Raw genomic sequence first — 23,315 nt, 5'->3', positions numbered from 1 at the left:
GAGGGAACAATTTGAAGAATGCGTTTCAGATGGACGGACAGACATACCCTCTTATAGAGATGCTGGGACGCATCTAAAAATAACAAACAAGTACAAATGCATGTCAACATGCAAACGGCAATAATTATGACGTTTTTAGAGATTAACCGTCAATGTGATGGCGAGAGGACGCATACACGCGAACGTGCCCAATGATAAAAACGTCACTCTCGCCAGCACGCAACACTTTGCCAAACACGGAAGTGCTGCGAGACCGGTAAGACATGAAACTTTCAAATGCTCAAGAAACATTGCTAAGTGCTCTTAAAACACTGAAAACCCACTCGTTTTAACTCATAAGGATAAACAATGGAATTAGGCAAAACAAAATAAAGAAACAACAGATGTTGACAAAACTTGGATTTCGTGTGGTTTGATTGAAAATGTATGCGCGTTTGGATGCAATGTAGCCTATGCGAGTGTAATGTATGAACAGTCTACTCCGGGTTTAAATGGTTGTCAGCTAAGCATGTGTGTTAATAATTAATTAAATAAAAAGGGCCAAAGACTCAACCTCGCACAAATTGCAATCCTGTTAAGTAATCCCCATTCTCATTGAATGTAACTGTAATCTGATTACATCGTTTTTTTCTTGTACTGTAACGGATTACAGTTACTTTTATTTTGTATCCTTTTACCGTAACGCCGTTACATGTAATCCGTTAAGGGTGGTTTATGCCTCGAGATCAGCGTCACTGCATCATGATGCAGTGAGCCGCGCAGTTAACGTAGTGAAGCCCCCCCCATCACGCAGGTACTCTGGGGCACCTCCCCAAAATTGTGTCTCGACGCAGGGAGCGACGGCGTGAAAGGGCGAAAATAGGTCTCTGATTGGTCCTCTCGACCAGCCTGCTCTGTCCTCGAGTCGAGAACAAGCGCTACTTCCTTGTTCTAACCTTCGTCGGTCTACGGACTGTGAGCTCTTCATTAAATAAGTTGCCCGTGCTTTGTTGTTTGATTTATTTACACGAACCGAAGACAACACATGCGCGTGCAAGTTACGACGCTGAAGTTATTTGGACAGTTGAACAGTGGTTCCGAGGTCGAGGAAAATGAGCCACTCGACAAATGAGCCACTTCTTTGTTCCAAACTACTACTGTGGCTGCCAGTGCGATCAAACATGCACGTGATATAAAGATTTAATGTTTCATTTTCATTCTCGTCGAGTCTGTGATGCTAAAAAAACAACCGACACGTCTAGTTTACTCTTTGTATTGAAGGCAGTTTCAGCGTGGAATGACATCGCGCAGACCGTGCTTCAAAACAGGGCATAAACAAGAATTAACTGCATCATGGCTGCGTCAAGCTCACTCTGTGGCACAAGTAGGAAGCATAACTGAGCCTTTACTCCCCAACCCTGCTAACGAGGCTAACGTGATATTATCAAACTTTCTCAAAACGCATCCTTTTGCCTTGATTTTGCTCTAGAGTGACTGTATTTCATCCCAAACATGCAAAAATCAGGCAAACTTGTTCCAACTCCGGATAAATCCTTTAACCAGGCAAGTCCTATGGAGCAATACCCCTCAAAGTGCCCTTATCACAACATAGGCCTATACATATTCTCTAGTCATCTCTTGAATGTGGTTTTCCAAAGAGGATGTATAGAAAATAGCAACAGCTGAGTTTTTGATTTTTGGAGCGATGTGTTTGCTGAAAAAGGGATTTTATGTGACGTCATACACATAGTAGAATGTTAGCAAGTTGTGGGCAACAAAATTCCTCTTGTAAAAAAATCAAAGCGACATATGCACTCGTTCATTAAACCTTTGATCTAAAACTCATGCTGAACTCTCAAAAAATACATTCAAATCTGAGCGCTCTCGAGACATTAGGGTAATATAGACCCTTTTAACAGTCTAGCTCCACAAGGCCCCATTCATTTTAGTCTCCACTGATGCCCCCAGTGGAATTCTGGGGAAACAGCAGTCAGAGAGCCGGTAAAATGGGGCTTTATAGTACAGTAAGTGGTGAGGCCGTTTTAAAAGGGCTGTGGTGAAATCTTAGTCCTGATAATACCAAACCAACTGTAACTCCACCCCTTCTTGCTGCCCTCTGCCAGCTATTTTTCATTTCATAGTTTCTGAGGATACTCCAGGTGTGTTGGTTCTACTGTCATATGACCATTTTTTTCATTGATATTGCATGATGAAGGACTATGAGGAAACGGTCACATTTTTGGGAGAATGGGGTCGTTTTCAGAGACTGATTTTCATTATTTTGAGTCTAAGTTACATTCCCACTGGATACATGTCCCTTTCAATGGTCTTCCTGGGAGACACTCCTCCCCATCACTGCAGAGTTTCATCCCTGAACAGTGGCTATGGAGGACTGGGCTACAATCTGTCCATCCCGACTGAGGAGCTGAAAGGGGAGATCATTCTGAGTCGCTGCAGACGCTACGCTGAACAAGAAGACCTTGCCACAGAGGGCTGTGTCGATGGCTGGGTGTTCAGCCAGGAGAGATATGTGTCAACGATTGTCACTGAGGTGAGTCTACAAGTGTAGCTGACCAATCACACAGCTTCACTGGCATTTTGGAGGACATGATAGGAAGTTGAATACTTAATTATTTTTCTGCTGAAATGTTGTGTGCATTTAGCGACTGCAGATTTTGAGACTGCAGAAATGTCAGAATCAAGGTTTTGCGTGTTGTATATCAACAGGAACTTTACAGCAACTTTAAAATGAAACTCGAAGCATGCGCTGAATTGTTATGCGTTTTTTTTCTCTTCCTTCCTGAACTCGTCTCTTTATGCAACACATCAATCATCGTTTCATAACTTGATCTCGAAGATCGTTTAAGGAGAGATGTATACATTCCACATTTCTCCTCCTTTTCCTTTTTCAAAAAAGTAAAAAATGTCCCCATTGAAATGAATGGTAGATCACTCTGATGCTGATGATGTAATAATGCTGTGCTCTAGCCTGGCAAGTCAGAGTAAAAACAGGAAAAGTACCTGGTACTATATGTAGTGGGAAACCAACTGTAGTTAGAAACCAACAGTTGGGGTTCAGTTGGTGTTACTGCTCACAATCCAAATGGTTATAATGGTAATAAACCACATTTTCAAATGTTTATGTTACACGCACTGTCTAATATTAGTATAGGAAATATCACAGAAGCTCATTAACACTATCCTTGATCACACAATGATAAAGTTGGGTGAGGAAATCAAACATTACTGTACATGCGGAACAAACATTAATCATTAACATCAGCAAAAACCTGAAGCTCATGGACTCTGGACACTGCCTCTATCGCTATCTACGCTGGGTTAAGATGACCCTGAGAAAGACACTTGACCCTATAACCCAGCTAGTGTACCTAATTGACACCTTGCATAACAGCCTTCACGGACATTCTCTGACACCATTAGCATTCAGGGCACTCGCAAGGCTGGCCTGAGGGAGAAATAATGCCCGGGCACTTTTGACTTAAAGGGGCCCCTCATAATTAGCGGTGCAGAACTGACTCAACGGTGGGCCCTGCACCCTCATGGGCCCCTGTTTTCAGAAATGTAAAAAAATTAGATATACATTTCTGAAAATAGGGGCACACGAGGGTGCAGGGCCCACCTGGAAATGCCCGGTATGCCAGATGGCCAGTCCAGCCATGGGCACTCGTCTCCACTGCTGACCAGGGAAGCTGTCTGGCAGGGACAAATGGCAGACTTGTCCCAGGGCGACAGGAGGCCCAGAATTGGGTCCACGTTAAATTGTATGTAAATAGGTCTTGGGCCCATACGCCGCCTGCATACACAGCTCAGCTACACAGATACTAATGGAAACCATTCATTGTCTATAGAGATATGTGGTTGGGGTCTGAACAGTGCCGTGCCAGAGAAATTCTGCATCTGAGACTCCCTGCATTCATTAAAAAATTGCATACTATTGACGTAACAATAGCGGAAAAAATGGCACAAAATCTGTCAAGCTAGTTTAGATTCAGAAAGCAGCAGGACCTGATGGGATAACCCCACACGCATGACTATGTGGCTATTCTAGGCCTGGACGATATGAGAAAAACTTAGATTTCGATTATTTCTCCCCAAAATTTTCGATTTCAATTTTAATCATGATATGAATAAAATCCCTATTTAAAAAAAAAAAAAAAAAATCCGGGGGAGGGGGGCATGAAGGGCATGAATCCAACACATGGATTGTGAAAAATGGTGCAAGGTATGATGCCTACAACGTAGAAAGGACTTAATAAGGCTAGAGATCCATTATAGCGTTACTGGATGCCCCAGTGTCGACGCACTGCTACTACAGCTCGTGTGGCCCGGGAGTTACAGTATATACAGGAAGTATATCAATCTACATTTCTAGCCGTTTTTATCGATATAGCAAACCAACTGCCCTTAAATTACAGTTGTAAATGCTCTTACCAAACTCGGCACATGTGTTTTTTTCACACACAGCTTGGCCTCGTGTTGTTATGCTTATGGTCGAAATCGAACATAATCATTTGAACTCAGGCATCATAAGCACATGCAACATAAATGCTTGTAGTCTATATTTTGTACATCCAAAAGTTCGATAGATGTCAAACATCTACTTTTACGGAGGGAAATGCACCTTTGTGATGACCACAGGTATCATTGGACATCTTCATGTGCTCAACAGTCATTGGGTAACGCAGTCCGTCAGCCGCTGCTAATTTGCATAACTTTCAGGAGAGCTCAACTTTTGACGTGCCACCGGACCCACGCTCGCCGTGCCGGAATCCCAACATGCTTTGCGAGTCCGGTAACAACGATCTGCCGCATTTCATTGAAAATGAATTGAATGCGTTGGTACAGCTTGCGTCAAACTGACAAATGGATGGACACCGTAAAAGCTGGTCCAGGGAAAATGGCAAACTGCACAGAACTGCACACAAAAAATGGATAATCTCAAAGAAAACATATATACAAGTTTATGTTAACGCAGTAACAACACAATAATAGCAACTTACATTCTCTGTTAAATTGTCAATAGAGTTCTTGTTGCATAAGTCTTGGAACTAATGTAATAACGATGGTTTGGTCGGAGAGATGGCTTGCTACGGCTGCTGCTGCTGCTGCTGCTGCTAGCCCCTATACGTGTGTTTATGTATGTTGCAACAGAGCGTTGCCTGCTCCGTGTTGCAAGTGCGTGTCCACAACCTAACTTGACGTGGCTCTCTTTCAACTGATTGGTTACGTGCAGCGCTGTTTAGATATGATTAGCTATTTGCAGGTCTTTGGTGATGTTTTTTTTTTTTTTAATGCGCATCGAACGTCTAATTTATAATCGTAGAAAAATTTCACATCGCGATTAAAATTGAAATCGAAAAATTGTCCAGGCCTAGGCTATTCACAACTCTAACACCATCATAAAATTTGCGAATGACACCACTGTAATTGGTTTGATCACAACCAATGATGAAACAGCCTACAGAAGTGAGATCAACAACCTCATGAAGTGGTGTCAGGGAAACAACCTATCTCTCAATGTGTCCAAGACAAAAGAACTAAGTACTAAATTTGAAGCCATTACCATCAATGGGGAGGCAGTGTAGAGGGTCAAAGACTACAAGTTCCCTGGTGTTACCATCTCAGAAGACCTCACCAAGGACAGTCACACTGACCACATTGTCACAAAATCCCAACAACATCTGTACCACCTTAGACAATTGAGTAAGTTTGATATGCAACCCAAGATACTTAGGTCTTTTTTACAGAGGCACCACTAAGACCATATCAACTGGAACCATTAACGGATGTTATATATTATATAACTTATATAATTATATATATATAATATATAATATATATAACTGTATGTAATATATAGTTATATATATATATATAATATATAATACTTATATAATTATATAGTTATATTATGGGAACTGCTCTCGTCACAACAGAAAGGCACTTCAGAGAGTGGTGCGTAGGCTACAGCACAGAACATTTGTGGCTGTGACCTACCCTCCATATTGGAATTATATGAAGGAAGATGCTCTAGGAAGGCCCAACAAAATCATGAATGACCCAAGCCATGCAACCTTTCATTTATTTCACTTTTTGAGGAGGAAAAAAATGAATTTTACTCAAGCATTTTAAACATTTATCAATATGGGGTGCCTGAATGGCCTCAAACTCCTTGCAATGTATTGATGGAAAATGTAACTTTACCTCTACTACTGGTGACATTTGGAATAAAAATGTATAATGCACATCATGATTCACCATACATTTGTTAGTGCACTTATTTGTCTGTTCCCCAAAACTGATTTCCATGTCGTCTTCCACAGTGGAATCTGGTGTGTGATGATGCATGGAAGGCTCCCTTTACGTTAACTGTGTTTTTCACTGGAATGCAAGTTGGATCTTTTTGTGCAGGACTTTTGTCAGACAGGTAAGGCTTATGCTGAAAACTGTGCTTACACTTTCAGTCATGTACACACACATTTTGACAAATACTGTGCGTTTAACATGTGTTACAAGTGTATGTATCTCTATTCACGAGCCACACTAAGGAATTAAAGAATTATATTGGTTTTCAGCTGAAAATGCTACAAATTATAGTTGACACAATAGTATTTTGGAGATACTGTACAGGGTAAATAACCCCCTGTTTCATTTGAATTGAACCAATCCCTTGGTCCTATCTTTCCAGGTTTGGCAGGAAGATCACTTTCATTTCCGCAAAGGCCCTGGAGACTCTCATCTGCCTACTCCTGGCTTTCTCTAACAGTTGGGAAATATTCTGTGTGGTTTACTTTCTTCTTGGAATGATGTGGACCGCTAGTAGCTGTGTTTGCTTTGTACTGGGTATGTTTGAGTTGCTCCAACACAGTTGAATCAGAACATTTCAGGCACACTGATGCAGTCTGATGCGATTCTCTCTCATCATATATGTTTGTATTGGGAAATGAAGAACAATATGAAGTGAAACTCTTTAATTCCTTGTATTTCCTCTTTGGCTGTTAGGTTCAGAGCTCCTCAGTAAATCGGCACGTGAGAGTTTTGGAATCCTGGGGACCAGTCTGTGCTTCGCAACTGGCTATGCCATCCTGCCTCTCTTTGCATACTTCATTCGGGATTGGAAGACACTGCAGATAGGACTTTCTCTGGTCGGATTTCTATATATGCCCCTCTGTTGGTAGGCCTACACACACACACACACACACACACACACACACACACACACACACACACACACACACACACACACACACACACACACACACACACACACACACACACACACACAGTGTAGCCTACAGTATATGTACAGTAAATTACAATGCAAATCATTGGTACATTTAAATACAGTAAAAGAGATGCAACCAATACAATCCTGGCTGAAACTGACTTTTTCACCTCCCTGATCTGTGCTAATTTGGTCCTGCTCCTTGGACTAGCAGGCTTTAAACTTTGAACATTTAGAAGAAGTGAAATTAATCACCAATGTCAATGTCCACAGCTGTGATGCACACACATCCTGCAATTATTATGAGAAACGAGTGGCTGAGAGGCCAAGTGCCCCAGATGAGGATTTCAGATTTAAATTAATATTTGCGCACCAAAACATCATGCTGGATTAATATATATATATTTTAGGATAAAACTTAACTGCAGCGATGCATGCTTTTTTAATTGCTGAAAGAAGTTTGCTGTTGATACATTCTAATGCAGCATGATCTACATGTATGTGCAACAGCTCAGCCCCTGACAGCCGAATTTAACTCCTGGGCATGTTGGAGAACACGCCTGACCACTCAATGAGTTTCACATCTCTGTAAACGAAAGTCGGAAGTAATTGCTGCATCTATTGTATATACAGCCCATTGTATATTGGTGCAGGATTGCAGAGGATTGTGTACTGTAGGCCTATGGGCGAATCTTGTAAACACGCTGTGCGCAAAGCTGCACATGCGCCAGAAATGCTGGGTGGCAAAAAGAGCTGAGATAACAGCATTTTCTATTCGGGTACAATTCGAAATCCCTAGCATCAAACCTCACATCTCGGCAGAAACTTAGCCAGAAATATCACATGACTTATTATACAACATAGGCTATTGGTTATGTTGGGTTATGGTCTCAATTTATTTAGCTAATTGAAGATTTGGCCAGGTATGGAATGTGCTTAAAACAGTGTGTCACTGAATGTCTTATCCAGATGTTCAGACGAGACATTGCATCAACTGAGACAAACCAGTTTTGTTTCTGAAAGTTAGCTGTGTAGTTGGTCACATAAATACACAGTATAGTCGTTTTTCATGTCACAAACACACCCAGATAAGCCGATCATGACTCATTAAAGAACTGTGCAATGAAATCGAGTTCCACACAACACCCGGGATAAGGCTATCATTATCTATCAAGTCAAGTCAAGTCAAGTCAAGTAGGTTTAATTGTCAATTTCTTTACATGCACTGGTCATACAAAGAATTTGAAATTACATTTCTTGCTTTCCCATACAGACATAGACTAATCTAGGTAAGGACATAGACAGTATAGACATAGACAGTACTTATACATGGACTTAAGACAGTATGGACATAGACAGTGCTCATACAGACATTTAAAGTGCAAGACTGGACAACAGAAGACTTGTAGAGGACATACATTAAGAGGTATTGTTGTGCTTTTGTGCTTTTCCTAAAAAAGTCCTTTATAGCGTTCTGACATGGTAATAGTAGCATTTTGAAGAAAAATAAATATTAAAAAGGTCTGTCAAGTACACCGGCAGCTGTGTGTGTGTGTGTGTGTGTGTGTGTGTGTGTGTGTGTGTGTGTGTGTGTGTGTGTGTGTGTGTGTGTGTGTGTGTGTGTGTGTGTGTGTGTGTATGTGTTTAGTGCAGGTAGAAGGTGCGGTGTGCGTCTGTGTGTGTGTTCGTGTGTCTGTGTGAGTGTGTGTGTGTGTGTGTGTCAGTGTGTGTCAGTGTGTGTATGTTTGGGTTTAGTGCAGAAAGTGCAGTGTGTGTGTGTGTGTGTGTGTGTGTGTGTGTGTGTGTGTGTGTGTGTGTGTGTGTGTGTGCGTGCGTGCGTGCGTGCGTGCGTGCGTGCGTGCGTGCGTGCGTGCGTGCGTGCGTGCGTGCGTGCGTGCGTGCGTGCGTGTGCGCGCATGTTTTGAGTTAGTGCAGGTTGAAAGTTCAGTCACAAGTATAGTAGTGCAGGTGGAATGTTCAGTCGCAGATATGGTGGTGGGGGATGGGGGGGGGGTTGTCAGTGGCCTTGCTGGCTAGAGGCTGACAGTGGAGGGAGAGTGGGTTGAGTGTTCAGCATCTTGATCGCTTGGTGCATTGTGCTGCTCGCCAGCCTGGTGGTACGGGAACGGAGGCGCCTGTATCTCTTTCCAGAGGGCAGGAGGCTGAACAGTTTGTGTGCAGGGTGGCTTGTGTCTTTGATGATCATCAGTGCTTTCCGGGTGAGGCGTGTGGTGTAAATGTCCTGCAGGGAGGGGAGTGGTACTCCAATGATCTTCTTCGCTGTGTTCACAACACGCTGGAGTGTCTTCCTGTTTTTCTCCGTGCAGCTTCCTCCCCACACTGTGATGCAGTTGGACACGACGCTCTCTATGGTTCCTCTGTAGAATGTTGTCATGATGGAGGGTGTAGCACTTGCCTTCTTTAGTTTGCGTAGGAAGTAGAGACGCTGATGGGCCTTCTTCGCCAGTGATGTAGTGTTGGTGGTCCAAGAGAGGTCGTCGCTGATGTGCACTCCAAGGAACTTGGTGCTGCTCACTCTCTCCACAGCATCGCCGTCGATGGTCAGTGGTGGCAGTTGTTTTTGGACCCTTTGGAAGTTGACAACAATCTCCTTGGTCTTGTTGACATTCAGCAGGAGGTTGTTGTCTTTGCACCATCTGGCCAGCAGGTCTACTTCTTCTCTGTAGTGAGTCTCATCGCCCTTGGTGATGAGGCCCACCAGTGTTGTATCATCCGCAAACTTCACTAGATGGTTAGTGCTGTGGGTCGTTGTGCAGTCGTGTGTCAGCAGCGTGAACAGCAGGGGGCTGAGAACACAACCTTGCGGAGCCCCCGTGCTCTGGGTCAGGGTGCTTGAGGTGTTGTTCCCTACCCGTACTGCTTGTGGTCTTTGCATCAGGAAGTCCAGCAGCCAGTTGCAGAGGGAGGTGCTGAAACCTAGTTTGTCCAGTTTTCTGATGAGTTGTTGTGGTATTATGGTATTGAATGCTGAACTGAAGTCAATGAACAGCATTCTCACATATGAGTCTTTATTGTCCAAGTGGGTGAGGGCTGGATGGAGGGCAGAGCAAATTGCATCCTCCGTGGATCGCTTGGCTCGGTATGCGAACTGGTAGGGGTCTAGGGTGGGGGGTAGGGTGGCTTTGATGTGTGACAGGACTAGCCGTTCGAAGCACTTCATGATTATGGGCGTCAGTGCTACAGGACGGTAGTCATTGAAGCATGATGGTGATGATTTCTTCGGCACAGGTATGATGGTAGCAGCTTTGAAAAGTGATGGGATGACTGCTTGCTCCAGAGAGATGTTAAAGATGTCTGTGAAGACATCCTTCAGCTCTTCTGCACAATCCTTCAACACTCGGCCTGGTATGTTGTCTGGGCCAGCTGCTTTGCGTGGGTTGATGGTGGCCAGTGTCCTCTTAACACTGGCAGAGGACAGGTAAAGGGGTTGATCATGGGGGGGAGGGGGAGTTTTCTGTGGGTTGATGGTGGCCAGTGTCCTCTTAACACTGGCAGAGGACAGGTAAAGGGGTTGATCATGGGGGGGAGGGGGAGTTTTCTGTGGGTGTGGGAGTTTTTTGTGCTTCAAAGCGGGCAAAGAAACTGTTCAGGTCGTTTAGCAGAGAGGTGTTGTTGTCACAGCTTCGTGCTGCAGGCTTAAGGCTCAGTTATGCTTCCTACTTGTGCCACAGAGTGAGCTTGACGCAGCCATGATGCAGTTAATTCTTGTTTATGCCCTGTTTTGAAGCACGGTCTGCGCGATGTCATTCCACGCTGAAACTGCCTTCAATACAAAGAGTAAACTAGACGTGTCGGTTGTTTTTTAGCATCACAGACTCGACGAGAATGAAAATGAAACATTAAATCTTTATATCACGTGCATGTTTGATCGCACTGGCAGCCACAGTAGTAGTTTGGAACAAAGAAGTGGCTCATTTGTCGAGGACGAAGCGGAATGTTTCCTCGACCTCGGAACCACTGTTCAACTGTCCAAATAACTTCAGCGTCGTAACTTGCAAGCGCATGTGTTGTCTTCGGTTCGTGTAAATAAATCAAACAACAAAGCACGGGCAACTTATTTAATGAAGAGCTCACAGTCCGTAGACCGACGAAGGTTAGAACAAGGAAGTAGCGCTTGTTCTCGACTCGAGGACAGAGCAGGCTGGTCGAGAGGACCAATCAGAGACCTATTTTCGCCCTTTCACGCCGTCGCTCCCTGCGTCGAGACACAATTTTGGGGAGGTGCCCCAGAGTACCTGCGTGATGGGGGGGGCTTCACTACGTTAACTGCGCGGCTCACTGCATCATGATGCAGTGACGCTGATCTCGAGGCATAAACTACCCTTTATAGTCCGTGATGGCCTGTATGCCCTGCCACAGGCTCTGTGCATCTCTGCTGTCTTTGAAGTGTGTTGTTATTTTGTCTGAGTATTCCTTTTTTGCTTTCCTGATGCCCTGGGACAGGACTTATCTACCGTCACCAGCTGCAAGCCCAAACATTGGAATTTGCTAAGCTGATTTTAATTTTATTATATGAGTTACTTGCAATATCAGTTACTTAACGTGGGCAAATGAAAGGAAAACGTGCAGAGCACAATTCATAGCTCTGGGAAACTAGCTATTTTGTTAGCTTGCTAGCTAACGTCAAGATCAGATTCCAGTGTATTCCACTTGTCATAAAAGCGAGCTGTTACACCAAACAGATGAACACTACCCTAGGTTGCCTAAAACCATTGTGAATAACAGTCTTTACTTTGTAGTGTGGACGTGATGTAGGGCTACCGTGAGTGTGTATGCAACTCGGAGCAAGCTAGGTTTCTGATGGCTACGAGTCTTTCCCATGATATTTCAGACGTTTTAAAAATAGGATGGATTTATACCGGGTATGATGTGGAACTAGATTTCATTGCACAGCTCTTCAATAAGTCATGAGGCTTACCTTCTGGGTGTGTTTTGTAGTGTTTTCACAACACAAGGCGAAGCGACCAAGCTTTTTCTTGCCACACGGAAGAATGAGCAATGTAAACAGTGACGTCACGCACAGATTTGCTCATATATTGTAGGATGAGATATTGGCTGTAATGCTAATCATCGGTAGCCTGGTTCTCACTGACGGCTTAATATAGCCAAAAATAATCAAGGCATGCTATTTGTAAGTACATCATCTGGTAGACAGGGTCATATTGAGGGGCCATGGTGATGTTTAGGCCTGTATCTTCCTTCTAACTAAAACCGGAGGTGTCAAAATCTGCTTGTAAATTTTGTAATCAATTCACAGGCTTGAAAAGTGGGCATGGCACCCCAACTTTGGAGGGCTTCATCTCCGCAAATGTTGGACGTAGGGTGCTAATACCTGGTATTCTTTCAATTGACATCAAAAGGTAACTGTATGTGACATATCGAGTAAATCGGAGAGGGTCACGTGGGGAAGGCGTGTGAATTGACCCTGCTATCAGACGGTAGTTTGTGTACACAAACGCACCGTCGTGACAACAAGGCTAAATCATCGGATTTCAGCCTTCACTTTCTGCTTCCTAACCACTTTACAGGATATTCCTGCTCTGCTTCCTGGTTCCCTCAGGTTCATCCCAGAGTCCCCCCGCTGGCTCATCACTCAGGGCCGGTTGCAGGAGGCAGAGGCCATCATTCGAGCTGCTGCCAAGAGGAACGGCATCACTCCCCCAGAGGACATCTTCCAACTGGAGCTCACTGCCAATATTAAGGTGACTCATGGGCGAGTGGCTGGGATCCCAGACTTCAGAGTGCCACACTCGGCATCACTAAGGTGGTAAACCTGCCTCCTATCACCTCAATAGTTACTATTGACAACTATGCTAATGACTATGTCGAATTGATGCTGTCCCATTTTTGGGAATTAGCTTATTTTACACCTCTCCTTGAGTTAAATGTTTGAGCTTTACTCTTCTCCTGTACGTCCTACCATTCTCTGAGTAAATTTTACCTCCAAGCTAGGGCTGGGCGATATGGAAAAAAAATGTATATCACGATATGGATTATTTTATATCGCGATAGCGATATGTATCACGATATAGCCTTAAAAAAAACAAAACAAACATAGTCAACCAGTTTGATGGACAGGGTCGAAAAAAATCTTTCATCGCCTGTTTTCACCAGTCATCTCGAGAGTAGAAGAACACCACAGATGCGCAAATTGCGGCCATAAACAGCAAGGTTCACGTTAGCCAACTGTGGCCGGGCATTGGCATGAATGACCGGCAAAATAAAACGTGACTGGACAAAATGTCTGACAAAAAATGACTGCAATTAGTCAGTAAATTATATTAGCACATTTTAAATAGGCCTACTTAATGTTACAAAATACCAGTAGGCCTTATATGAAACTGAACAAAGCTGAAACTATTTGTGAATAGCCTATGTAAAAGAACTTGTTATAAACAGCACGCAATAGCCTAGGCCTATTGCTTGCTCTCGTCCCCACCATCGTTGTCCCCAACCAACACGTTATAACGTTATAAAATGCTTCCCAATAATCACTTGACTCACGCTGGTTGCTGTTGAGGGACAATTCTGTTTGTTGTATATTTACCAATATATCAGTGAACACAACAAAGGGCATTGCATTTGCAAAACCGTTTCATGCCCAGAAGTCAAACCTAACTGTTTGGTACTCAATTGCATGCGCAGCATCATAGCATCGAGTCACTTTAACTTTTAGCCTACCTCTGCTGAAAAATGGTGGTGGATTTCCAAGTAGGCTACAGAGGGTCAAGTTAAACATTTCAGAGAATGATGTGCTCACGAGAAGTCCCAGTGAAAGTGCACGCTTTATAACCGGCAGTGGCCAAAATGTGTAGCCCATAGTGCGTCGTACGGAACGTGTCAATTCCATTACTTTCTAGATCCATTGCAAAGCAGAGGTTGTGTAGGAGAGATGCGCTTCACAGAAGCGCAAGGGGGAGGGCTCGGGGAGGAAGTCTCGTGCTCAGAATCTACAAAACAGCGCAGGTAGGAATGCCAAACTTCACCGCAGCATCTAGTTGGCTCATTTTTGGTCAGTTGTCCACGCCTTTTTCCAGCCATGATTCGCACGCTTGCTGCCCGGTGCTCGTCACGTTAGCTGGCAAGGCAGTGGCAAAGACACTTTTCCGGGTACTGCACTCTAGGGGGCGCCAACCGAGGAGTGACTGCAGACTCAAAGTTTGAGTCAAACAGACTGAATAGGCTGCGTGCGCTCTCTCGACAGCATACGACCAGAAATAAAAGTAAAGGAGTAAAGAAATAAAATAGCCTAGTTTGGCCCACAAGTAGTTTTAAAATTATTTTTTGCACATGTTTACAATCATAAAATGGCTATATTAAGAGGTGAAATTATATTAAAATGTGTATTAGCTGTAATAATGAAAATATTTTTTATCACGATATAAACGATAGAGGAGAAAGGTCACGATAGACACGTTTCTCTCGTCCTCACGATATGTCTCGTCATATCGCCCAGCCCTACTCCAAGCTAGCAATTAACATATGAGACCAGCTGGCGGCTACTGGTCTCATAGGACTCAATGTTGACTGCTAGCTTAGAGATAAAATTTGTCCTGCCATACTCAGAGAACGGTTGAAAGTACAGGAGAAAGTCAATCATTTAACTCAAGGAGAGGTGGAAAATAAGCTCATTTCCAAAAATGGGACCGTATCACTATAATGACCATTTTTTCCCCTAGGGCGTAGGTTTTGTCCAAGATTTGGTAAGGACATTACAACTTATTGTCACAGTGGAGAAATAGGTTCTCATGTCCCAATTTGTTTTGTGACAATGCCATTGTTGTCTCTGAAGTTTGTAAAGTAGAATAGTGCTCAAATTCAGACATGGAACGAAACCGTTTTGGGCCATTACGAGCCATATGCATTGCACTTTTAGCACCAAAGCATATGAACTCTGCTTCCACGTGAGGCTACATGACGGGTACTCCTAATAATCACTCTTGCCGCCAATGAAATAGCGGCATGGGTAGTCATAGCTCCGAATAAATCACGGAAACTCTCATAAACAAAATGGCTAATTGAAAGTAGTTTTTATGTTACCACTGCATAGTATATTGAAATATTAAATTAATCAATGTACGCTTCCATTATATTAGAATGAATGGCAAACGTTGGGGACGATTTTGTGTCACTCAGGTATTGGTTGTGATATGTCACGGCCATCGCTATATACAGTAAATCTATGCCCATGCTTTTTTAGATGATGTGACAATTTTCGCTGGAGACGAAACAGACATGCGCCGCGCTTACACCCTGCTTACACCACGCTGCTGTCTGTAAGGCATGATCTGTTTAGATGTATTTTAACCATTTCGGACTGATACACGTTCAGTGGACATTAAGTGGACGTCCGCGCTTGCGGTGTGTATGCACTGTAAAGCTTCAGCATTTCATCTTTTGAGTTAATATGTACTGTATGTATCGACACATGTTTGCCTCCACTGACGTCGCACCCACTGAAATGTTCTACCAAAAGGGTCTACCTGAATTATTTACTATGCTAAGCCTGGCTTTGACTTGGTAGCAAGTCATTCTCATGCCCACGCAAAAATGTCTCTCCTGCAGAGACAATAAAGGCAAATCTTAATCTTCTTGCTATAGGTAGCAAGTTTCAGCTAGCCAATGGACTGTCCTTGACATGACCCAGACAGGATTGACATTTAATTGGACGAGAATAATGGATATCAGCTAGCCATGTCTGATATACGTGTATGTAAGCATCCGACCATCTCGAAACATCAAGGGGACTGACTACTCAGTTAATTACTTGTGTACTGCAGCTGCTCGCGTGTTTACTAATTGGATAAAAACACATCTGCTCACGTGTTTACTAATAGTCTCCAGATTCAAGTTTAGAATTGTATCCAAATAACATCAACATTAAACTAAATTGCTTATGCAGGCCAGTGGAGAATGGTTTTACTTTTTGGAGGGATTTGAACACAATATAGGTCTGTGGACTTTGTTAACACATGCAATATTTTTTTAAATTATAATGATACATTTTTCAATAATTTTAACCACTTCATCTTCATGACTGCACAAATGAAATAACCTCTATTGTGCAGAGGCAGCAGCTTTGTTTTGTCTTCGCTACTAGTTAAAAGTCAGTGGTGATGTAATACAGTATATAACCACCTCCATCTCCATTGTTGATTACGGATTTTTTTCCTTCAGGAAATTGAGCAAGAGCCCAGAGGTCGGGACAAGTACACTTACCTGGACCTTCTAAAATCTGCAAATCTGAGGAACATCACACTTATAAGCATCATTGTCTGGTTAGTGAAAGTCCATGTTAAATAGTGACCTCCGCCAGGTAGGTTATGTTTTTGGTCGCCTTAGTTTGTCTGTCTGTCTGTCAGCAGGATCGCTCAAAAAGTTATGAACGGATTTGGATGAAACTATGTGGAGTATTTGGAAATGACAAAAGTAAAGGAACAAGTGATACAATTTTGGTGGTGATCCGGATCCAGGAACTTTTTAAAGATTCTTTACCATTGCGGCATAGGGCAAATTTTGACATTTCAGTTTGTAACACCACAAAAAGAAGGCAGAAAGACTTGAAAAAATAGATTGTAACATCGTCAAAAATTCTATCAAACCGCTTTCTTGGCGGAGGTCTACACTGTCTGAGTTTTATGATACTCTTTTGCATTATGCTACTGCTATTATAATTTACCCAACATTAACATATTTCTACAGGATAACCAAATCCCTCACATACTATGGCCTGACCTTAAACACCTCCAATCTGGATGGGGATCCTTATCGTAACTGCCTTATTTCTGCTGGAACAGAATTCCTTGGCTACACTTTGGTGTGGTTCACTACACTTTATGCCTCTCGTCGGTTTGTCCTGCCTTTCGCTTTTCTCCTTGGAGGTGCGTTGCTGCTGCTCATCCAGCTGGTCCCTGAAGGTTTGTATGAGTTAATTGTAATGGGCTACATCTATCTACCCAGTGGAGGTTGGCTTCAGGGGATTCGTTGGAACATCCATCCAGCGCCTCCTCAGGAAGGTCGGAGTGTCTAGACTCTAGAGCAGTGGTTCCCAACCTTTTTCTTCAGGTACCCATGTTTTTACTATCGTAAGCTTTGATGACCCAACCGCGCAAGCGCCCGCACGAGAGGGAGTCACAAGATGGCCTCTGTTTCCTGCAAAAACTCATTTAAATTATTTTTTTCCTCAATTCGTCTTTGGTCAAATATAGAATAAATGTTTAATGTAGCACTTACATTTTTTTTGTTGCTTTTTCATTTTGTTGCTTTTATGCATATATTAGTTTATATGCTTTGTCATTTATTCAACATGGGCTATATACGGCATTTCAAATTAAACCACTTAAAATCAAGAGGGCTCTGTGACCCTCTGTGGATCTTTGGCGACCCATAGGTTGGGAATCACTGCTCTAGCGCAAGGCTGAAGAGGGCATCTAGGGACCTGGCAGAGGAGGTGGAGAGAGCCAGATTCTGGTTGTGGCTGCGTAGGAAGGACAGGTTGTGGGGGAAAGAGGGGTCCTAGGGGTAGCTGCAGGGGGCGGCCGCGAAACATCAATGAGGGGTGGCTCCCGGCTGATGACCCTGTAGTTACCCCGTTGACACCGTCGGAGGTGTGTCAGGCGGAAAGGCCATGCAGGTAGACCTGACCTGTGCTTCCAACTAATGCACATTCGCTATGCAGAGAATTATGGTGATGTCTGTTTATCAGCGGCCATCTTAAAGGGGGGATGTGGTGCAACTCGTGCCTTATTACAGATGTATACAGATTATTCATATGGGACTGTTCAGTTACCGGTATGCCCTTTACCGTACAGTTTAATAAAATATGTTAAAAAATGTAACATGTACAGTTGCTGTGGTCAAGAAGCACGTCAACAACCCTGCAAATCAGAACTCTCACAGTCAAATCATAAAATACAGCAATGGTGGAGTGGCGCTTAAAAGCGATAATGATTTTACTCCTTCCCTTGAGTTAAATTATTGAGATTTACCTTTCTCTTTTACTTCCAGCCGTTATCTGAGTCCGACAATGCAAATTCTACCGGCAAGATGGCATATATCATGGTACCTTATGGGACTAGCTAGCAGCTAGCTGGTTCCATAGGATTAAATGATAACTGCTAGTTATTGTTATATGATGATTATTATTATTATTATATTACACTTAGCTGACGCTTGTATCCAAAGGGACTTACACATATTTAGGTTCAGGGTATTGGTTACAGGCCCTGGAGCAATGTGGGGTTGGGTGTCTTGCTCAAGGGCACTTTGGCCATGGATGAAGGTTCTCGTAAGGGTGGATTTTTGAATCTGCAACCCTCTGATCTAAAGGTCAGTGCTCTAACCACTTACCCATGACTGCCCCATCTGGAATTAGAATTAATATAACTAGACTCGGAGAACGGCTGGGAGAACAGGAAAGGGGTAAAACTCAATCACTTCACTCAAGGGAAGAGCTTAGTAATTCCAGAAATGGTGGAAAGGCTGGTTTAACTTTAAAGGACCAGTTTGGTCAATTTCAACATACAGTTGTAATGCTCACACTACCCTGGACTAGTCAGTACCTGAGGTTTTTTTTTCTTTTTCCTCAGCCTTTTCCGAGATCTTGGTCATTGTAATGGGGGCAGCTCTTTGTTTATATGTCATAAAAACATTTGTATTTATTCCCAAAAACATCTGAAAGGTTATACAACATCAGCAGACAACTGGCAAACAGCGGTACCTTATGGGAAAATATTTGGAGTAGGCCTATGTTAAAAAATGTAAACAAACGCTGCCCCCATTAAAATAGCTCATATCTCGGAAAGGGCTTAGCCGAAAAATGTGGCATCACCGGGTACTGACAAGTCAAGGGTAGCGTGAGCAATACAACAGCATATTGAAATTGGCAGAACTGGTCCTTTAAGGCTAGTTTGGCTAGCCTGATAAACCTTTACAAAACTACTGTATCTGAACTCATCTGGGGCTCTCAATTTCCTCCCCCAGAGCTCAGTTGGTTGACTGTTACTTTGGCAATGACAGGAAGACTAGTTGTGACCGGAGTTTATACATTTGCTGTTGTCTATTCCACGGAACTCTTCCCAACTGTTGTACGCAACATGGGATTGGGTGTCTGCTCCATGGCCTCTGGAATTGCATGTGCTGTCTCACCGTACATAGCCCATATTGGTAAGTACATTAAACAGCACATGTGTTTACAAGTTTATAAGTTTATTTATTTAGAAAGGGACAGCATATATTGCCAGCATTTAAACAAAAATGCTAAATATACAAGATTGTAGCCAAGAGGCTAATATCCGTCTTTTGTCCCCAAGTTATTTGTGTTTGGATACTTGTACATACAAACACAGTGTGTACTATTGTTGTTGGTTTTTTGCTTTTAGGTACATATAACAAGATTCTTCCTTTTATTCTGATGGGCTCTATATCTCTATTCTGTGGTGGTCTGAGTTTGTTATTACCAGAGACAAAAGGTGAAAACCTGCCAGAACTCATTAGCCAAGTCAAACCTCTCCAGTGGTAGGTACTTATGCTTGTTACACCATTGTACTGCATTTGTGTCACTGTCATTTCAACATGGAATCGTTTCAACAGAGGTTGTTTTTTTTATTTTTTTTTTGTTTTTACAGGTGTTGCCACAGGAAGAGGTCTAGTGATACAAACTGTGTGGATAAACATTAGTAAGAAAGTGAAGTGCAAAAGTGCAATCATTTGCAATACAGGCATTGCATTTGGTATGACTACTTACAAAGGGGGTCAGATCAGATTTACAACCATTTGCTGTTCAAGATCTGGCCCCTGAAAATATTGATTGCAACAATACTGGACTTCAATGCATTATGCCGTATTTTTGACATAACAGTACTGTAATTGTGACATGTTAGTTTGAGTGGACAATTCATTGACAGTTGAATCTTCTCTGTCCTATTAATAAAGGCAACATCCCCATGTATACTGTATATACTGTACTGTACAGGCTGTTTAAAAAAAAAGAGCTCCATATGGTCTGTATTTGTATCCTGTCCTAAAGTGTCTTTTATACGTGGATTATAGCTGTGTATTTCACTGCACAAAAAACTTTTATCCCATATTATTTTTTTTATTAATAGCCTAGTTTTTTTTCCAGTGGTACTGGTGACTGGGGGCAGCTGCTTTTTTAACATTTTTTTTCCATTCATGTTAACAGCATTACCCAGAAGACATTTAGATTCATTTTTTAAAACAATAAAAAATGGATTGTACCATATGTCTGTTAATTGATAAACCCATTTAAAGATGATTATAACATAATTTCTGCCTAATTTCTATGTGCTCCCGTCCGAATCCACCTGTTCAGTAAAATATGTGGGCAGCAGACCGTTACGGATGATGGCATGCCTGTGGAGTACCTGTAGTGTGTGGGGACAGTACCTTCCTCCAGGGTGCTTCAGTGAGTGCGTTTTAATATGCGACCTTGCCTCCTCCACTTGCTTCTCTTCATGATGACATCACTGACGACATCATTATATTTCAATATCTTGCAAAAGCTCAATTGTAGAGTCTTTTTCTCATTTGCAATTGGGATGCTGAATGAAAAAGAGTCCCTCAAAAGTAGTTGTGGCTAGGCTGACAGCTGGGAAACTTAATCGTTTTCTCCACGGAGGAGGGGCCAGGAGGCGGGACGAGGAGACAAGCGCAAGTGGAGGAAGCAAGGTCGCATATTAAGACGCGCTCACAGACATTTCCTGCAGGTGAATGATACCAGAGAACTTAGAACACAGGGAGAAGATTCACACTGATTGGTTCCCATTGTAGCCAGTTAGCTTTGCATGCATACTGCAGTTCCTATGGAGTGTCCACTAGTTGGCGAGCGTTGGTAAGTCTTTCATGTGGGAAAATGTATGGAATGGAAAGGGGAGCCCCAATGCTAAATACATAACTACTGCAATTTCCAGTCACAAATCTCATCAACAAAACATTCCTGGTAAGCACTATGGCTGGTGTTTAACAATAGGCTGTATTGACAAATCTTTCAGGTGTGTAGTTTTACAGCAGGGAAGAAGATTTCGACCTGTACTCGCTAGCATCCCGCTAATGTTTATGGGTTTGGCCTCATAAAAATTGAGCTTTGTGACCCAGTACATAATAATCTATTGGCGCAAAATAATTGAAACGCTACTCAAATGAGGTCTTATTATTTCTAGCTTCGAACTGGATATTAATATTTCAGGGCAAAAAATGATAAAAAATCACAAAAATTATGATAGTAGAAAACTCCATTGACACCCATTCATTTTGCACTTAGGTTGGATTAGGGTTAGCCAGTTGTGGGTAGTAGCAGAGAGGATCTATGGGTAATACGAGAGAGAAATCTCGCTACTTTTTCCGGGTGGTACTGTCCACTAAGTGGCGCCATCCAGACAGCGCAGAGGAGCGCCAAAGAGTGCAGAGGCTGTTAGAATGAATGGGGTCCCATGGAGCTCAACCACAGATGCTGCCATTGCTTTGGGAGAGAATTGGTATCATCGTTTCATTTTACTTTTCCCAAAGGCAGGATAAATTACCCTTTCAAACAGCACTTAGTTTGAATGTTCAAACTCGCTGGATCTTTGCAAAATACGTATTTATTGTCAATATGACGTCACGAGTGGCTTCACACCCTGGATTGGTCGCCCGGCTGCATTGCTGTGATCACGTCGGCCATAAAGCAATTTTGTTAGCAAGATGCTAGCGGAGCCTGACTCATAAATGCCAAAGCTGTAAGAAATCAGAAGGACATAACTCCCAGGTTATTGTACATTTAACACAAGCAGGTAATTGGAGTGCTTCTGGGTCTTCACCTTTTTTCCTTGGTGCTCATCAGTGTAGGGGCTCTCAAACTTGATCCAGGAAGACAGATGCTGAGGCACTCAAGGTTGCAATTTTTTTACTTTTTTATTTGGCTACAATGCCATTGTAGCCAAATAAAAAAGTAAAAAAAATTGCAACCTTGAGTGCCTCAGCATCTGTCTTCCTGGATCATTATTGTACATTTAATTTAAATCCACATTGGTTTCTCAGAACTTACAGTAATATTGTCAAGTTTCAGCCGACAGCGAGCACAATTGTCAGTTATTAGCGCCAGCCTTATGAGCTCTGCTGTCTCGACAGCGCTCCCTCGGTGAACTGCAGGCACGGGTTGGAGGGCGAGATTGAACACTATGTAAACCCACTGTGCTAGTAGCTAGTTCCGTGAGTGAACCCCCGCTGATGATTCCAGCCTGGTCATGGTTCCCTTTCCTGAAGCAGACAGCCTCTCCTACTCCACTGACCGTGGCAGAGAGACAGGCATGGGCTACCCTAGTGCGACCTCTGCTGGAATAATGAAATGATGAAAACATGCTGGATGAGTAAGTGCTTTTTACAGAAAGCTCCTGCTAATTCCAAGTGCATACAATTATACTTCTAACATACAACGTATGTATACGCTAATAGAAAACATAAGCACTTTGTAAAACTTTAACTCAGGCACATGGGTATGGAGGGCATGTTGTATTTCAAAAGCCCCTGCATGGTAGATGACACTTCATGAAACGTTTACAAACAGGTATGTTGTCCTGGTCCCAGGGAGATAGGGGGCCCAAAATTGGGTTTCTCTTACGTTGGGTAGGGGTCCTTGTCCTGGACCCCGTGAAAGCTGTCAATGGCCCTGCTGACTGTGACTGTGATGTGCAGTATGCTGCCTATGCATGGTGTGAAAAACAAGGCCCAACATTTGAGTATGCCAGCTTGTGAATGTTAAGTCATTCTGTAACACTATTCCCAAGGTGAACCTCTGCAACTGCAGCATTTTCTCATGATAACCAAGGCCGTATGGTAATCATGGTAATCTGTAATAAAGACTCTTATCTCTCAACTCCTTGTCTGTTTAAGATGGCCATTTGCTAATAGCCTCATGATTCTTCCCACACAGTGGCTGCTCAACACTTCACTTCCCAAAGACCCAAGGTAAACTGTGGCCTACATTAATTCCCAAGAAGTAAGACAATAGACAAAATTGTCATTTGATTCCTGGAGTTTAAGTTAACCAGCAACACAGAGAGATCGAAAGACG

The 23,315-nt window shown here is 42.9% G+C and overlaps 1 protein-coding gene across 1 annotated transcript in view; it reads left to right on the top strand.

Annotated features, from left to right (window-relative positions):
• Positions 1–20,251, top strand: part of LOC134440294 (organic cation/carnitine transporter 2-like) — a 69,099-nt gene extending 48,848 nt beyond the window's left edge. Inside the window, exons 8-17 of the mRNA XM_063190313.1 lie at positions 2,359–2,530; positions 6,324–6,427; positions 6,689–6,843; positions 7,003–7,174; positions 12,807–12,948; positions 16,424–16,524; positions 16,949–17,163; positions 19,229–19,411; positions 19,627–19,762; positions 19,873–20,251. Of these exons, the coding sequence (XP_063046383.1) occupies positions 2,359–2,530; positions 6,324–6,427; positions 6,689–6,843; positions 7,003–7,174; positions 12,807–12,948; positions 16,424–16,524; positions 16,949–17,163; positions 19,229–19,411; positions 19,627–19,762; positions 19,873–19,924 (1,432 nt within the window). The 3' untranslated portion in view covers positions 19,925–20,251. The remainder of the gene's footprint in view (positions 1–2,358; positions 2,531–6,323; positions 6,428–6,688; positions 6,844–7,002; positions 7,175–12,806; positions 12,949–16,423; positions 16,525–16,948; positions 17,164–19,228; positions 19,412–19,626; positions 19,763–19,872) is intronic.
• Positions 20,252–23,315: the final 3,064 nt, after the last annotated feature.

The sequence above is a fragment of the Engraulis encrasicolus genome, chromosome 23 (assembly GCF_034702125.1).
Source record: "Engraulis encrasicolus isolate BLACKSEA-1 chromosome 23, IST_EnEncr_1.0, whole genome shotgun sequence".
Classification (NCBI taxonomy): Eukaryota; Metazoa; Chordata; class Actinopteri; order Clupeiformes; family Engraulidae; genus Engraulis; species Engraulis encrasicolus.
Note: the sequence above shows the minus strand (reverse complement) of the source record. Positions and strands in the feature narration are given on the sequence as shown.